The 15,850-nt window shown below is 47.2% G+C and overlaps 1 protein-coding gene across 1 annotated transcript in view; it reads right to left on the reverse strand.

Moving 5' to 3' along the window:
• LOC139279602 (potassium voltage-gated channel subfamily KQT member 4-like) overlaps positions 1–15,850 on the reverse strand; it is a 624,511-nt gene that overhangs the window by 221,152 nt on the left and 387,509 nt on the right. The window contains exon 3 of the mRNA XM_070898720.1: positions 800–926. Within this exon, the coding sequence (XP_070754821.1) occupies positions 800–926 (127 nt within the window). The remainder of the gene's footprint in view (positions 1–799; positions 927–15,850) is intronic.

Consider the following 15,850-nt stretch of genomic DNA (forward strand, 5'->3'; position numbering starts at 1 on the left):
GAATGCCATTGAGCACAGCAGTGATACGGAAAATGATACCAACTAAGGAAGACCAGTCACTGAGAACATGTTATAGATACAGTCCATCTGAATTCAGCCATCCACAAGGATCCGACTGGCTGCTCACCACACCATTCTCCTCTTTCTTCAATAATTCTGGGGTTTTCACTTCCACTACTCTAACAGGCATCTACTCCATGTGCTGATCACTCTGTGTGTGAAGCAGAACTCCTGAGATTGTTTTCACCAGTTTGACTATGTGCCCCCTTGTCTTACCGTCACGCTGGAATTCAGGGTGGTCTTTTCTATACCATTTTTTGGCCTTATATATCTCCAGGAATTCTCCTTCGGTTGTCTTCTTTCAAGCTGAACAGCCCAAGTTTTACTAGCATTTCCTTCTCACTTACAATGAAAGCCGAGACAAACATAATGCCCCGATTATTGAGGGTGCCGTTTTATTGCAGTCCACAGCTGCCTTGACTATCCCAACCGGATGCAACCAATCAACAAAAGTAATAAGATATGCATACAATTACTGATCACTCTTGAGAGGCAACATGTGGAACGTACAATACATTTCAGAACTCTCTCTGTCAGTGTTTGCTTGTGATATTATGTTCCTATATTTTATATTTTGTCAGTTTCTCCAAAGGAGGAGGGAGAAATTCCCTTTGTATTGGAAATAAAACTGTAAGAATGTGCATATATTTCACGAGAATACTTCTTTAATATAAATGCTCTGTGTTTGCTGAGACCCAGATATGTATTACAGGATGTCACACACTGCGGCTGTCCTTACCTATTACGCAAAACGGTTTTCGAGCAAATCGCAGTCTCCCTTGCAATCCCCTGTACCGACAGCAGCAGCCCGCTGCCCAGATTCGAATTATGTACTCCAGCCCAAATACAATGATCATGACGAATTCCTGGAGAACAGGACAAAATAAACAAGTAGCGTCAGTTCTATGTTTGCCTCCACTCTAAACTAGAACAGTCAAGCTCCAGTTCACCCACGCCACATTATTGTGGTCCATACACTCATGTTCGTGATCTCAACCTGCAACCCGTCTACTCCACACTAATGGATTTAGCTTGCACTCCGTCCATGAGAGGGAAAGCTAATTACTTTTGTGTTCCTAACATAGATGAGACTGCACACAGGGAGGTTAAAGTAACAGTGACCTCAGTTTTTATTAAGACACTCAGAGTGAGGAACAGGCCTTAGGGGCCGGCTTATATACAGTGCTCCCAAGGGATGTTGGGATCCCTTGGGACTTCAGGGGATGAGCTTCCTGGTGGCGGAACATGGGAGTGCATGCTTTACATATACACAACATCACTCCCCCCCAAAGTCAAAGTGAAAACTATTTACAAGGTGAGACTCTCGGGAGCCTTTCTTTTCCTGGTGGACCGCCTCGGTACAAATGTCTGTTCTGGTGTGTTGGCTGTGCCCTCGCTGGGCTGGCGTATTGTTGGCCCTGCAGAGCTGCTAGGTGAGCCTGGCCTTGCTGGGCTGTTGGGCGTGATGGGTTCGATTTCCTGGTCCGGGGTGGTGTCATTGATCCTTTGGGTGTGTGTTGTGGGCTCGAAAAAGGTGGTGTCTGCTGTGGGTTGTTCAGGGCAGTCTGTGAACCGCAGCCACGTTTGGTCCAGGTGCTTTCTGCAAATTTGTCCATTGTCTAGTTTGACGACAAACACCCTATTCCCTTCTTTAGCTATCACCGTGCCCGCGATCCACTTGGGACCATGTCCATAGCTTAGCACATACACAGGGTCACTCAGATCAATTTCCCATGACACAGTGGCGCGACCATCGTTTACATTTTGTTGCTGCCGCCTGCTCTCTACCTGATCATGCAGGTTGGGGTGAACCAGCGAGAGTCTGGTTTTAAATGTCCTTTTCATGAGTAGCTCAGCCGGGGGCACCCCTGTGAGCGAGTGGGGTCTCGTGTGATAGCTGAGCAGTACTCGGGACAAGTGGGTTTGGAGTGAGCCTTCTGTGACTCGTTTGAGGCTCTGTTTGATTGTTTGTACTGCCCGCTCTGCCTGCCCATTGGAGGCTGGTTTAAACGGGGCCGAGGTGACATGTTTGATCCCATTGCGGGTCATGAATTCTTTAAATTCGGCACTGGTGAAACATGGCCCGTTGTCACTGACCAGTATGTCAGGCAGGCCATGGGTGGCAAACATGGCCCTCAGGCTTTCAATGGTGGCGGTGGCGGTGCTTCCCGACATTATTTCACATTCATTCAATTTTGAGAAAGAATCCACCACCACCAGGAACATTTTACCGAGAAACGGGCCCGCATAGTCGACATGGATCGTTGACCATGGTCTGGAGGGCCAGTACTACAAACTTAGTGGTGCCCCTCTGGGCGCATTGCTCAACTGAGCACACACGCTGCATTGCCGTACACAGGACTCTAAGTCAGAGTTGATACTGGGCCACCACACATTGGATCTGGCTATCGCTTTCATCATTACTATACCCGGGTGTGTGCTGTGGAGATCCGAGATGAATGTCTCCCTGCCCTTTTTGGATAACACTACGCAGTCCCCACAACAGGCAGTCTGCCTGAATGCACAGCAGAGGATCTTGGATGGTCCAAGTCCAAACTGGCGGGCCGTGACAGGTGATTTATCATTTTCAAACACTTCCATGACCATCAACAAGTCTGCGGGCTGTGCCACCATCAACAAGTTTACAGGCTGCGTCATTTCCACCCCCGTGGTGGGCAATGGTAACCGATTGAGAGCATCTGCACAGTTCTCGGTGTCTGGCCTGTGGCGGATGGTATAGTTATACGCTGATAGCGCGAGTGCCCACCTTTGTATACGGGCTGAGGCATTAGTATTTATCTTCTTGTTTTCATTGAACAGGGATTTGAGGGGCTTGTGATCGGTTTCCAGCTCAAATTTGAGGCCAAACAGGTACTGATGCATTTTCTTTACCCCGAACACACACTCTAATGCCTCTTTCTCAATCATGCTGTAGGCCCTCTCGGCCTTAGACAAGTTCCTGGAGGCATAGGCAACAGGTTGCAACTTCCCCGCAACGTTAGCTTGTTGTAATACACAAGTCTTTTACATGGGTTATACAATACAAGCAGCTTGTTGGAGCATAAAATGTTTCTGGCTTTCTCAAAAGCAATTACTTGTTTTTTTTCCACACACCCAGTTCTCACCTTTGCACAATAACACATGTAGGGGCTCTAAGAAGGTGTTTAACCCCAGTAGGAAGTTACCAAAATAGGTGAGGAGTCCCAGGTATGACTGCAGCTCCGTGACGTTCTGTGGCCTGGGCGCGTTCCTGATAGACTCTGTCTTGGCGTCTGTGGGCCGAGCGCCGTCCGCCGCGATCTTTCTCCCCAAAAACTCCACTTCTGTTGCCATGAAAATGCATTTCGACCTCTTCAGCCGCAGCCCTACGCGATCCAGTCGCTGGAGGACCTCCTCCAGGTTTTGTAGGTGCTCGACAGTGTCCCGACCCGTGACCAATATGTCGTCCTGAAAAACCACCTTGTGTGGTACCGACTTGAGTAGGCTCTCTATGTTTCTCTGGAAGATCGCTGCAGCCGATCGAATTCCAAATGGGCATCTGTTGTAGATGAACAGTCTCTTATGTGTGTTGATGCAGGTGAGGCCCTTCAAAGACTTCCAGCTCCTGCGTCATGTAGGCTGAAGTCAGGTCGAGCTTGGTAAACGTCTTGCCTTCTGCCAGCGTCGCAAATAGGTCGTCTGCCTGAGGTAGCGGGTATTGGTCCTGTAGCGAGAAACGATTAATGGTTACTTTGTAATCGCTGCAAATCCTGACTGTGCCATCACTTTTGAGTACTGGAACAATTGGGCTGGCCCACTCGCTGAATTCCACTGGGGAGATGATGCCTTCGCATTGCAGCCTGACCAGCTCGATTTCCATTCTCTCCCTCATCATGTGAGGTACCGCTCGCGCCTTGTGGTGAATGGGTCGTGCCTCTGGGACCAAATGGATCCGCACTTTCACCCCGGAAAAGTTTCCAATGCCTGGCTCAAAAAGGGAAGGAAATTTGTTAAGAACCTGGGTACATGAGGCCTCATCGACATGTGATAGCGCTCGGATGTCATCCTCGTTCCAGTGGATTTTTCCCAGCCAGTTCTTTCCAAGCAGTGTGGGGCCATGGCCCGGGACAATCCAGAGTGGCAGCTCGTGCACCGTGCCTCATAGGTGACCTTGACCATGGCGCTGCCCAGGACAGTGATAAGCTCTTTGGTGTACATTCTCAGTTTCGTGTGGATGGGGCTCAGGGCTGGTCTGAGTACCTTGTTGCACCACAGTCTCTCAAACATCTTTTTACTCATGATGGCTTGGCTAGCGCCAGTGTCCAGTTCCATGGCTACTGGTAAGCCATTCAATTTTACATTTAGCATTATAGGTGGACATTTCGTCGAAAATGTGTGCACCCTATGTACTTCAGCATGTGCCTCCTCTCTCTGAGGCTCGAAATTGCTTTGATCCATCATGGACCGATTTTCCTCTGCCACATGGTGGTGAGCAGGTTTTGCAGAGCTAGCAGCTCGTCTGCAAGCTCGTTGGAGGTGCCCCATTGTTCCACAGCTCTTGCAAACATACCCTTTGAAGCAGCATGTATAGGCTGAATGGAAGCCTCCACAATGCCAACAAGGTGTGAATTGCCTTGCATTCATCCTTTGTTGCGGACTCTGAATCATCTGGGTCACCTGAGGCCTGCTGGCAGTTGCAGACTCGTGGTTTCTGCCCTGTTCATTTCTGCTCGCAAACACAGTTCCAGTTAATTTATGAACATTGCTAGCACTTGTGTGCTGAGAGATTTGTTTGGTGTTATCACTGGTGGACATAAACGTCTGAGCTATCGCAATGGCCTTACTGAGGGTCGGTGTCTCTGCAGTCAAAGGTTTTCGTAGGATAGTCTGGTGGCCAATGCCTAGTACAAAAAAGCCTCTGAACATTTGCTCCAGGTAGCCATCAAACTCACATTGTCCTGCAAGTCACCTTAGCTCGGCGACGTTGCTCGCCACTTCGTGACCTTCAGATCGCTGGCATGTGTAGAATCGATACCTCGCCATCAGCACGCTCTCCTTCGGGTTAAGATGCTCCCGAACCAGTGTACACAGCTCCTCATACAACTTATCTGTGGGTTTCACCAGAGCCAGAAGATTCTTCATGAGGCTGTAGGTCGGTGCCCCGCAGACTGTGAGGAAGACCGCTCTCCTTTTTGCAGCGCTTCCTTCTCCAGCTCGTTGGCTACAAAGTACTGGTCTAGCCATTCGACATAGGCTTCCCAGTCCTCACCCTCCGAGAACTTCTTCAGAATGCCCACAGTTTGCTGCATCTTTGCATTGGATTCGTATACTCGTCGCCAGTTATTGCGTTCCTAACACAGATGAGACTGCACACAGGGAGGTTAAAATAACAGTGACTTCAGTCTTTATTAAGACACTCCAGAATGAGGAATATGCCTCAGGGGCCGGCTCATATACAGTGCTCCCAAGGGATGCTGGGATCCCTTGGGACTTCAGGGGATGCACTCCCTGGTGGCGGAACATGGGAGTGCATGCTTTACAGATAAACAACAAATACCATCCAGGCTTTCAAGCTAATTATACCATTAAGCTTCTGGGGGTGAAATTCGATAAGGCCAGAAAACAGACCCAGGCTCTGCAATGTGAGATATGCCCAATCAGAAAGCTAGCCTGCTCCTTTTCAAGGTAGTCTCCGGCTCTTAAAGCTGAACTACCTTCAGCAAAAAAAATTAAAACCCTGCAGAACTGGGCACTCTACAGCTCTTAAAGCTGAACTGCCTTCTGCACATAAAACATGATAAAATCGCTTCAGCGCTACCACAAATGGCTCAACAGACCAGGGAAGGGGTACCTCGGGTCTCGCACGCAGCATTCCAACTTTGTGCAGGGGATCAACACTAGAAGAGAGGTCCTTTATCCATAGGGGACCAGCAGGCCCTCCAGAAAGATGTGGGACCAGATTGTCGAGGTGGTCATTGCCAATAGTGTCACCCCCACAACTTGGCTTCAGTGCCCAAAGAACGTCAGTGAATGCATCTTCAAAAGCCGTCTCCTACCAACTGCACCACTAGCCTCACACACTGCTCAATGCACGAGCCTCACCCCCATCACTCACCTACCAACAATCTCAACCAATCACGAGGCACACCGCATATTCCGAGCTTCACCTCACCCCCTTGGAGGAGAGCGTGTTGGCCATTCTGAGCAGGGGCATGGCTGAGCCCTTGGCCAGCGGCGGGGCTCAAAGAATACAACATCACATCACACTACCCTTCACTCCACAGTCTCTTCTGATTTACAAGCTGCACTTTGTGTAAGTATGCACCTCTTGTTTTACTTCTCTCCCTCACCACAACCCGACCATTGTGCCTTCCGCATTTCACTCACCCAAGAAATCCAGCCTGCCCAGCCAGTGATTGACCAGATTAGGAAAAGGGGAGGTGCAAAGAGACCTGGGTGTCATGGTACATCAGTCATTGAAGGTTGGCATGCAGGTGCAGCAGGCGGTTAAGAAAGCAAATGGCATGTTGGCCTTCATAGCAAGGGGATTTGAGTACAGGGGCAGGGAGGTGTTGCTACAGTTGTACAGGGCATTGGTGAGGCCACACCTGGAGTATTGTGTACAGTTTTGGTCTCCTAACCTGAGGAAGGACATTCTTGCTATTGAGGGAGTGCAGCGAAGGTTCACCAGACTGATTCCCGGGATGGCGGGACTGACCTATCAAGAAAGACTGGATCAACTGGGCTTGTATTCACTGGAGTTCAGAAGAATGAGAGGGGACCTCATAGAAACATATAAAATTCTGACGGGGTTAGACAGGTTAGATGCAGGAAGAATGTTCCCAATGTTGGGGAAGTCCAGAACCAGGGGTCACAGTCTAAGGATAAGGTGTAAGCCATTTAGGACCGAGATGCGGAGGAACTTCTTCACCCAGAGAGTGGTGAACCTGTGGAATTCTCTACCACAGAAAGTTGTTGAGGCCAATTCACTAAATATATTCAAAAAGGAGTTAGATGAGGTCCTTACTGCTAGGGGGATCAAGGGGTATGGCGAGAAAGCAGGAATGGGGTACTGAAGTTGAATGTTCAGCCATGAACTCATTGAATGGCGGTGCAGGCTAGAAGGGCCGAATGGCCTACTCCTGCACCTATTTTCTATGTTTCTATGTTTCTAAGAGGGAGGAGAGTGAAGAAGAGGAGACACCGTCACTCGATTTCACACTCCCAGCCACCCGCTCCTCGAGGTCGTCCAGCAAGGCCACCTGCAGTGTCCCCCACTGAGAGTCAGCAGCCTTCCAGCAGCCTTGCTGCAGCTCCTGGGGGAGCACTGCATGACATCACCAGGATAGACAAAGGCACACACAAGACAGGCACTAACGGAATGCACAAAGGTGATTAGTCGATTTATTGATGTAATGTTGGATGCATAGATGGATAAAGTTGGTTTGGAAAGTTTGCTTTGTGGGGGCTTTTATCTCAGCATCGTGGCCAAGAAAACGCTGTGATGGTCAGTAACAGCGGGAAGGGAAGGTGTGGGACTGATGGTGAAAGGGGAATTGGGGTTGTGGTCACTGGGGCCGCAGGCGGATATCCCGAGCTGTCGGAGTTGCCTCCTTCCTTCCACTTCCTCCTCTTCTACTTCCTCCTCTTCCACTTCCTCCTCTTCCCTCTTTGAGTGGCTTATCTCCTTACCTCTGCTGCACCTAGAACCCCAGGATTGGGAGCAAGTGCTGTTCTGAGAAGCCTTACTTTAAAAGCCAAAGCCTTGCAAACATCCAGCAGCGCTCCCTGCAACTTCAACAACTTTTTAAAATGTATTGCACCGAGCCACTGCTTCACTAAAATGTCAAATACAATCCGAAAACAAAAATCTAAACTTTCCTGAGAGATGCACAGGGTCTCTGATGTACTGCTGCACACATGTTCTTCCATGCATGGCAAGAACGGCAAAGTCTAAACTCACAGCTCGTGCATCAATCCAGGCGTTGCACACCAATTGACGTTACTCTCTGCATCCTTTAATTGTGGGCGGAAAGCATGGGGAACAGCAGGGCTGCTGACCTGCCCAAAATGGTGGCCGCCGTATTCCGCGCTGAAGCCAGGCAGCTGCCAATTTTTCATCAAAACCGGCCTTAACGATCGGCGCTATAACTTCCAATTTTGCGGCCTCTAAGTGTGTACAAACAAGATATTCCTTGTTATTGTTAAAACACCATTTGAAAGGTACAGTCTTTCAATAAATGACACTGAGCAAGAGTTAACAATGTTGGGGCTGAAATTGCTGTCAGAGGCTCCCTGCGGGCAATTGTCTCCGACCTGAACATTTCTACGCAAGTACCTGGTGGTCCCGGAGGAGCGTGGGATTCCGGTGGGGAGGCCTTCTCTTCCCGCGCTGCGGAGCGCGCTCCGATCCTCCAGGTTCCCATGGAGACAGTGCAGTCACGTGTGACTGCTCAGCCAATCAGGTAAAGTATTCTCAATTAATAGCAATGGGAACTCCGTCTTTACGAGCTCTCATTGCTAGTAATGAGAAAAAAAAACAAACACATTAACACCAAATTAAAAATTAAAAACACAGCTCACATAATTAAAATTAATTTAAATTAAAGTTAATAAATATCTTCGAGAAAAAAATATTTCCGAGTTTTTACAAAGTTTTTAAAATTTAAAATAAGTTTAACGTGGGCAGGATTTTAAAAATAAAATGTGTTTTTTAAATTTAATTAAATTATATTTTTGTGTATTTTAAAACTCTTCGCCTGTAACAGTAGGCTATGCGCCTGCCTTTATCAGGTGCAAGAGTTTTGAGGACATTTGCTGGACAAGATATGGGTAAATCTCGCAATCTTACCCTGGCAAATGTCCTTGCTCCCGAGATATGGAAGATCTGTCAAGCTCGGAAAAGCCGGTTTTCAGCGCATGCGCATTGTGCGCCTTCCCGGATCCGTAGACATTCCGTACGGACTCGGGGAGGCTGGGATTTCAGGGCTATTATATCTCATCATATAAGTGAGACACCTTGATAGATAGGCACAGTGAATTGCGTAACGGAGACACAGAGAAAAGTTCGGCTGGGGGGCGGTACCACTCGTGCGGTGCAGAGGTCCCGCCTCTCACCGGAAATTGGGGTTACAACCCCTGAGAGGAAGTGGAGCACTAAATAAAGCAACTCGCTTCCTTTCTGGGGCAGACACATGGGGAGGGGGCGCAGCGTTACGCACTGGGCTGCATAGTGCTGCCGCGTAGGAGGGGCTCTTCGCTGAATTAAAGGGATGGGCCCAAGCTGCAAACTCTGCAGTAATGAAACCTGGACCACCGGGGAGTGAGGGTGCCGTGACAACAGATGGCACTCAGTCAGGCTGACCAATCGCGGCCCCTGTCCCTGCAACCAAAGCGCCAACGGGGTGCACAAAAACTATCAGCAATATTTTTTTAGGGGATTCTATAGTTAGGGGAACAGACAGGCGTTTCTGCAGCCGTAGACGTGACTCCCGAATGGTTTTATGCCTCCCTGGTGCCAGGGTCAAGGATGTCACAGAGTGGACGCAGGGCATCCTGGAGGGGGGAGGGTAAACAGCTAGAGGTTGTGGTCCATATTGGGACCAACGACAGGTAAATTAAGGGACGAGGTCCTCCAGGAAGAATTTAGGGAGCTAGGAAGAATATTAAAGGGTAGGACCTCAAAGATAGTAATCTCCGGGTTACTATCAGTGCCACGTGCTAATGAGTATAAGAATAGAAGGAGAGAGAGGATGAACACGTGGCTGGAAAGTTGGTGTAGGAGGGAGAGCTTTAAATTCTTGAGGCATTAGGACCGTTTCTGGGGGAGATGGGACCTGTACAAACTGGACGAATTGCACCTCAATAGCTCCGGGACCAATATCCTCGCGGGGAGTTTTGCTAGTGCTGTTGGGGAGAGTTTAAACTAGCTTGGCAGGGGGATGGGAACCTGAGAACGAATTCAAAAGGGAAGGAAGTAAAGCAGAAGCTGGATAGCAAGAATCTAGAAAGTTAATCTGTAAGACAGAGGAAACAGGGCTTAGTATATAGTAAGCAAGGAGGTCTTCCTGTGCTGAATGGTATATACTTTAATGCAAGGAGTATAGTGAATAAGGCGGATGAGCTGAGAGCACAGGTAGACACTTGGGAGTATGACATTATAGCCATTACAGAAACATGGCTGAAAGAGGGGCAGGCTTGGCAGATCAATATTCCTGGCTACAGAATTTTTAGACAAGATAGAGAGGGGGTAAAAAGGGGGTTGTGGTACTGATTAAAAAAACTATTACAGCGGTGAGGAGGGATGATATGTTAGAGGGATCATCAACTGAGGCCATATGGTCAAATTGAAAAATAAAAAAGGGGCGATCACACTGCTGGGCGTGTATTATAGACCCCCAAACAGTGGGAGGGTGATAGAGGAGCAAATATATAGACAAATTGCTGTGAAGTCTAAAAACCATAGGGTAGTAATAGTAGGGGATTTTAACGATCCAAATATTGATTGGGACAAATTTAGTGTGAAGGGTATAGAGGGTGTGGAATTCTTGAAATGCATTCAGGGGAACTTTTTTAGTCAGGATGTAGCAAGCCCAACATAAGAGGGGGCGGTCTTGGATTTAGTTTTGGGGAATGAAGCTGGGCAGGTTGAAGGGGTATTAGTGGGAGAGCACTTGGGTGCCAGTGACCATAATTCAGTCACATTGGTTATGGATAAGGACAAGAATAGGCCTAAAATAAAAGTCCCGAATTGGGGAAAATGAATTTTCCTAAATTAAGGAGTGATTTAGCCATAGTGGACTGGAAACAGCTTCTTGTGGGTAAATTAGTGTCGGAACAGTGGGAGGCATTCAAGGAGGAGATCCGGAAGGCTCAGGCCAAAATTGTGCCCTTAAAGAAAAAGGCTGGGAAAAATAATTCTAGAGCCTTCTGGATGTCTAGGGACTAACAGGAGGATAAAGAAAAAAAGGGACGCTTATGTCATATACCAACGGCTAAATACAATAGAATCTTTAGAGGAATATAGAATGTTAAGAGGCAAAATTAATAAGGATATTAGGAATGCTAAGAGACAGCACCTGAAATTCTTGGCCAGTAAAATTAAGGAAAATCCTAAGATGTTCTATAAATATATTAAGATTAAGAGGGTAACTAAAGAAAGGGTAGGGCCTATTAGAGACCATGAGGGTAATCTTTGTGTGGAGGCGTAAGATGTTGATAGGGTTCTTAACATAAGAACATAAGAACATAAGAATTAGGAACAGGAGTAGGCCATCTAGCCCCTTGAGCCTGCTCCGCCATTCAAAAAGATCATGGCTGATCTGGCCGTGGATTCAGCTCCACTTACCCGCCCGCTCCCCATAACCCTTAATTCCCTTATTGGTTAAAAATCTATCTATCTGTGATTTGAATACATTCAATGAGCTAGCCTCAACTGCTTCCCTGGGCAGAGAATTCCACAGATTCACAACCCTCTGGGAGAAGAAATTCCTTCTCAACTCGGTTTTAAATTGGCTCCCCCGTATTTTGAGGCTGTGCCCCCTAGTTCTAGTCTCCCTGACTAGTGGAAACAACCTCTCTGCCTCTATCTTGTCTATCCCTTTCATTATTTTAAATGTTTCTATAAGATCACCCCTCATCCTTCTGAACTCCAGCGAGTAAAGACCCAGTCTACTCAATCTATCATCATAAGGTAACCCCCTCATCTCCGGAATCAGCCTAGTGAATCGTCTCTGTACCCCCTCCAAGGCTAGTATATCCTTCCTTAAATAAGGTGACCAAAACTGCACATAGTACTCCAGGTGCGGCCTCACCAATACCCTGTATAGTTGCAGCAGGACCTCCCTGCTTTTGTACTCCATCCTTCTTGCAATGAAGGCCAACATTCCATTCGCCTTCCTGATTACCTGCTGCACCTGCAAACTAACTTTTGGGGATTCATGCACAAGGACCCCCAGGTCCCTCTGCACCGCAGCATGTTGTAATTACTCCCCATTCAAATAATATTCCCTTTTACTGTTTTTTTTCCCCAGGTGGATGACCTCACACTTTCCGACATTGTATTCCATCTGCCAAACCTTAGCCCATTCGCTTAACCTATCTAAATCTCTTTGCAGCCTCTCTGTGTCCTCTACACAACCCGCTTCCCCAATAATCTTTGTGTCATCTGCAAATTTTGTTGCACTACACTCTGTCCCCTCTTCCAGGTCATCTATGTATATTGTAAACAGTTGTGGTCCCAGCACCGATCCCTGTGACACACCACTAACCACCGATTTCCAACCTGAATAGGACCCATTTATCCCGACTCTCTGCTTTCTGTTAGCCAGCCAATTCTCTATCCACGCTAATACATTTCCGCTGACTCTGCGTACCTTTATCTTCTGCAGTAACCTTTTGTGTGGCACGTTATCGAATGCCTTTTGGAAATCTAAATACACCACATCCATCGGTACACCTCTATCCACCATGCTCGTTATATCCTCAAAGAATTCCAGTAAATTAGTTAAACATGATTTCCCCTTCATGAATCCATGTTGCGTCTGCTTGATTGCACTATTCCTATCTAGATGTCCTGCTATTTCTTCCTTAATGATAGCTTCAAGCATTTTCCCCACTACAGATGTTAAACTAACCGGCCTATAGTTACCTGCCTTTTGTCTGCCCCCTTTTTTAAACAGAGGCGTTACATTAGCTGCTTTCCAATCTGATGGTACCTCCCCAGAGTCCAGAGAATTTTGGTAGATTATAACGAATGCATCTGCTATAACTTCCGCCATCTCTTCTAATATCCTGGGATGCATTTCATCAAGACCAGGGGACTTGTCTACCTTGAGTCCCATTAGCCTGTCCAGCACTACCTCCCTCGTGATAGTGATTATCTCAAGGTCCTCCCTTCCCACATTTCCGTGACCAGCAATTTTTGGCATGGATTTTGTGTCTTCCACTGTGAAGACCGAAGCAAAATAATTGTTTAAGGTCTCAGCCATTTCCACATTTCCCATTACTAAATCCCCCTTCTCATCTTCTAAAGGTCCAACATTTACTTTAGTCACTCTTTTCCTTTTTATATATCAGTAAAAGCTTTTACTATCTGTTTTTATGTTTTGCGTAAGTTTACTTTCGTAATCTATCTTTCCTTTCTTTCTTCGAATACTTTGCATCTGTTTTCACAAAGGAAAGAGGTAATGCAGATACTGCTATAGAGGAGGAGTGTGATATTCTGGATGAAATAGATATAGTGAGAAAGGAAGTATTAAGGGGTTTAGCAGCTTTGAAAATAGATAAGTCCCCAGACTCGGATGAAATGCATCCCAGGCTGTTGAGCGAAGTAAAAGAGGAAATAGCAGAGGCCTTGACCATCATTTTCCAGTCCTCTTTGGATCTAAGCATGGTGCCAGAGGATTGGAGGACTGCTAATGTAGTACCCTTGTTTAAGAAGGGAAAAAGGGATAGGCCGAGAAATTACAGGCCTGTCAGCCTAACGTCAGTGGTGGGAAATATTATTGGCCAAAATCCTGAAAGACAAGATAAATCTGCATTTGGAAAGGCAAGGATTAATTAGGGACAGTCAGCACAGATTTGTGAAGGGAAGATCGTGTTTGACTAACCTGATTGAATTTTTTGAGGAGGTAACCAAGAAGGTCGATGAGGGTAGTGCGTAGAATGTCGTATATGTGGACTTTTGATAAGGTCCCGCATGGTTGACTGGTCATGAAGGTTAAAGCCCATGGGATCCAGGGCAAAGTGGCAAGTTGGTTCCAAAATTGGCTTGGAGGTAGGAAGCAAAGGGTAATGGTTGATGGATGTTTTTGTAACTGAAAGGATGTTTCCAGTGGGGTTCCGCAGGGCTCAGTACTGGGTCCCTTACTTTTTGTGGTATATATCAACGATTTAGATTTGAATATAGGGAGTATGATTCAGAAGTTTGCATACGACACTAAAATTAAGAGGAAAGTCATGGGCTGCAGGAGGATATCAATCTACTGGTCAGGTGGGCAGAGCAGTGGCAAATGGAATTTAATTCAGAGAAGTGTGAGGTGATGCACTTTGGGAGGGCTAATAAGGAAAGGGTATACACATTAAGTGGTAGGTCGCTTAATAGTATAGATGAACAAAGGAATCTTGGAGTGCTTGTCCACAAATCCCTGAAAGTAGCAAGCCAGGTGGATAAGGTGGTTAAGAAGGCATACGGAATGCTTGCCTTTATTGGCTGTGGTATAGAATATAAGAGCAGGGAGGTTATGCTTAAATTGTTTAATACTTTGGTTAGGCCACAGCTGGAGTACTGCATGCAGTTCTGGTCGCCGTTTTATAGGAAGGACATGATTGCACTAGAGAGGGTGCAGAGGAGATTTACTAGGATTCTGCCTGGAATGGAGAATCTTAGTTATGAAGACAGATTGGATAGGCTGAGTTTGTTCTCATTGGAACAGAGGAGGTTGAGAGGAGACCTCATTGAGGTGTACAAAATATTGAGGGGCCTGGACATAGTGGATAGTAAGGGTCTATTTCCATTGGTGGAATGGTCTATTACGAGGGGGCATAGTTTTAAGGTGGGTGATGGAAGGTTTAGAGGGGATTTGAGGGGGGGGCTTCTTTACACAGAGGGTTGTGGGTATCTGGAACTCGCTGCCTGGAAGAGTAGTGGATGCAGAAACCCTCACCACTTTTAAGAGATGGTTGGATGCGCACTTAAAGTGCCGTAACCTGCAGGGTTACGGACCTCGAGCTGGTAATTGGGATTAGACTGGATGACCTTTTGTTGGACGGCGCAGATATAATGGTAAGTACTGCAGGGAATAGAATACGGCCAGGGTGATCTCCTGGACTAGTGTCGATCACCTGGATGGGTCGGAGAGGAATTTTCCCAGATTTTTTCTCTCTAAATTGGCCTGGGTTTTTATCTGGTTTTTGCCTCTCCCAGGAGATCACATGGCTCCGGTTGGGGTGGATTGTAGAATGTTTTCAGTATAAGGGGTGTTGCAGTTATTTGAGGTGGACTGGTTAGGCTGGGTGCTCTTTGCCTTTCCGTCATTGTTCATAGGTTTATATGTAACCTTTAGGTCTGCTGACCGAGGGACGTGCGGCTCTTTGTCGGCCGGCGCGGACACGGTGGGCCGAAATGGCCTCCTTCTGCGCTGTAAATTTCTATGTTTCTTCTATGTTTCAACAACCTCTAATCCTTCTACCAATTTCTTTAAATCTATGCCACCTGGTTGTTGACCTCTCTACGAAGGCGGGAGTCAGAGGCGGCAGTCAGAGGCGGGAGTTCGTGGCATTGGTGAGGCCTACAAAAGGCCCAGCGGCAGCGAGAGATGGCGGCAGTCAGAGGCAGGAGTTCGTGGCATTGGTGAGGCCTACAAAAGGCGTACTTGTGCAGCTCCAGCCGGGAGAAAAAGCAAAAAAGATGCAGAAAGAAATCAAAAGTGACATCACAGCAAAGGTGTAAGATATTGGCTGGTGATTGGTGAGTAGCTATTCTTTTTCATTTTTATATCAGTAAGTAACCTGTTAAAATTGTTTTTGCCAATTTAAGTGTATCTAAGGGTTAAGTCATGGGCAGGAGAGCTGTGACACATGATATGCTCCTCATGTACCATGTGGGAACTCAGGGACACTTCCGGTGTCCCTGACGACTACGTGTGCAGGAAGTGTATCCGCCTCCAGCTCCTGATGGACTGCGATGCGGAATTGGAGCTGAGGGTGGATTCACTCTGGAGCATGCACGATGCTGAGAATGACGTGAGTAGCACGTGTACCGAGTTGGTCTCACCACAGGTGAAAGGTCCACAGCCAGATAGGGAATGGA

This window comes from Pristiophorus japonicus, chromosome 14, assembly GCF_044704955.1.
Source record: "Pristiophorus japonicus isolate sPriJap1 chromosome 14, sPriJap1.hap1, whole genome shotgun sequence".
Taxonomy (NCBI): domain Eukaryota; kingdom Metazoa; phylum Chordata; class Chondrichthyes; family Pristiophoridae; genus Pristiophorus; species Pristiophorus japonicus.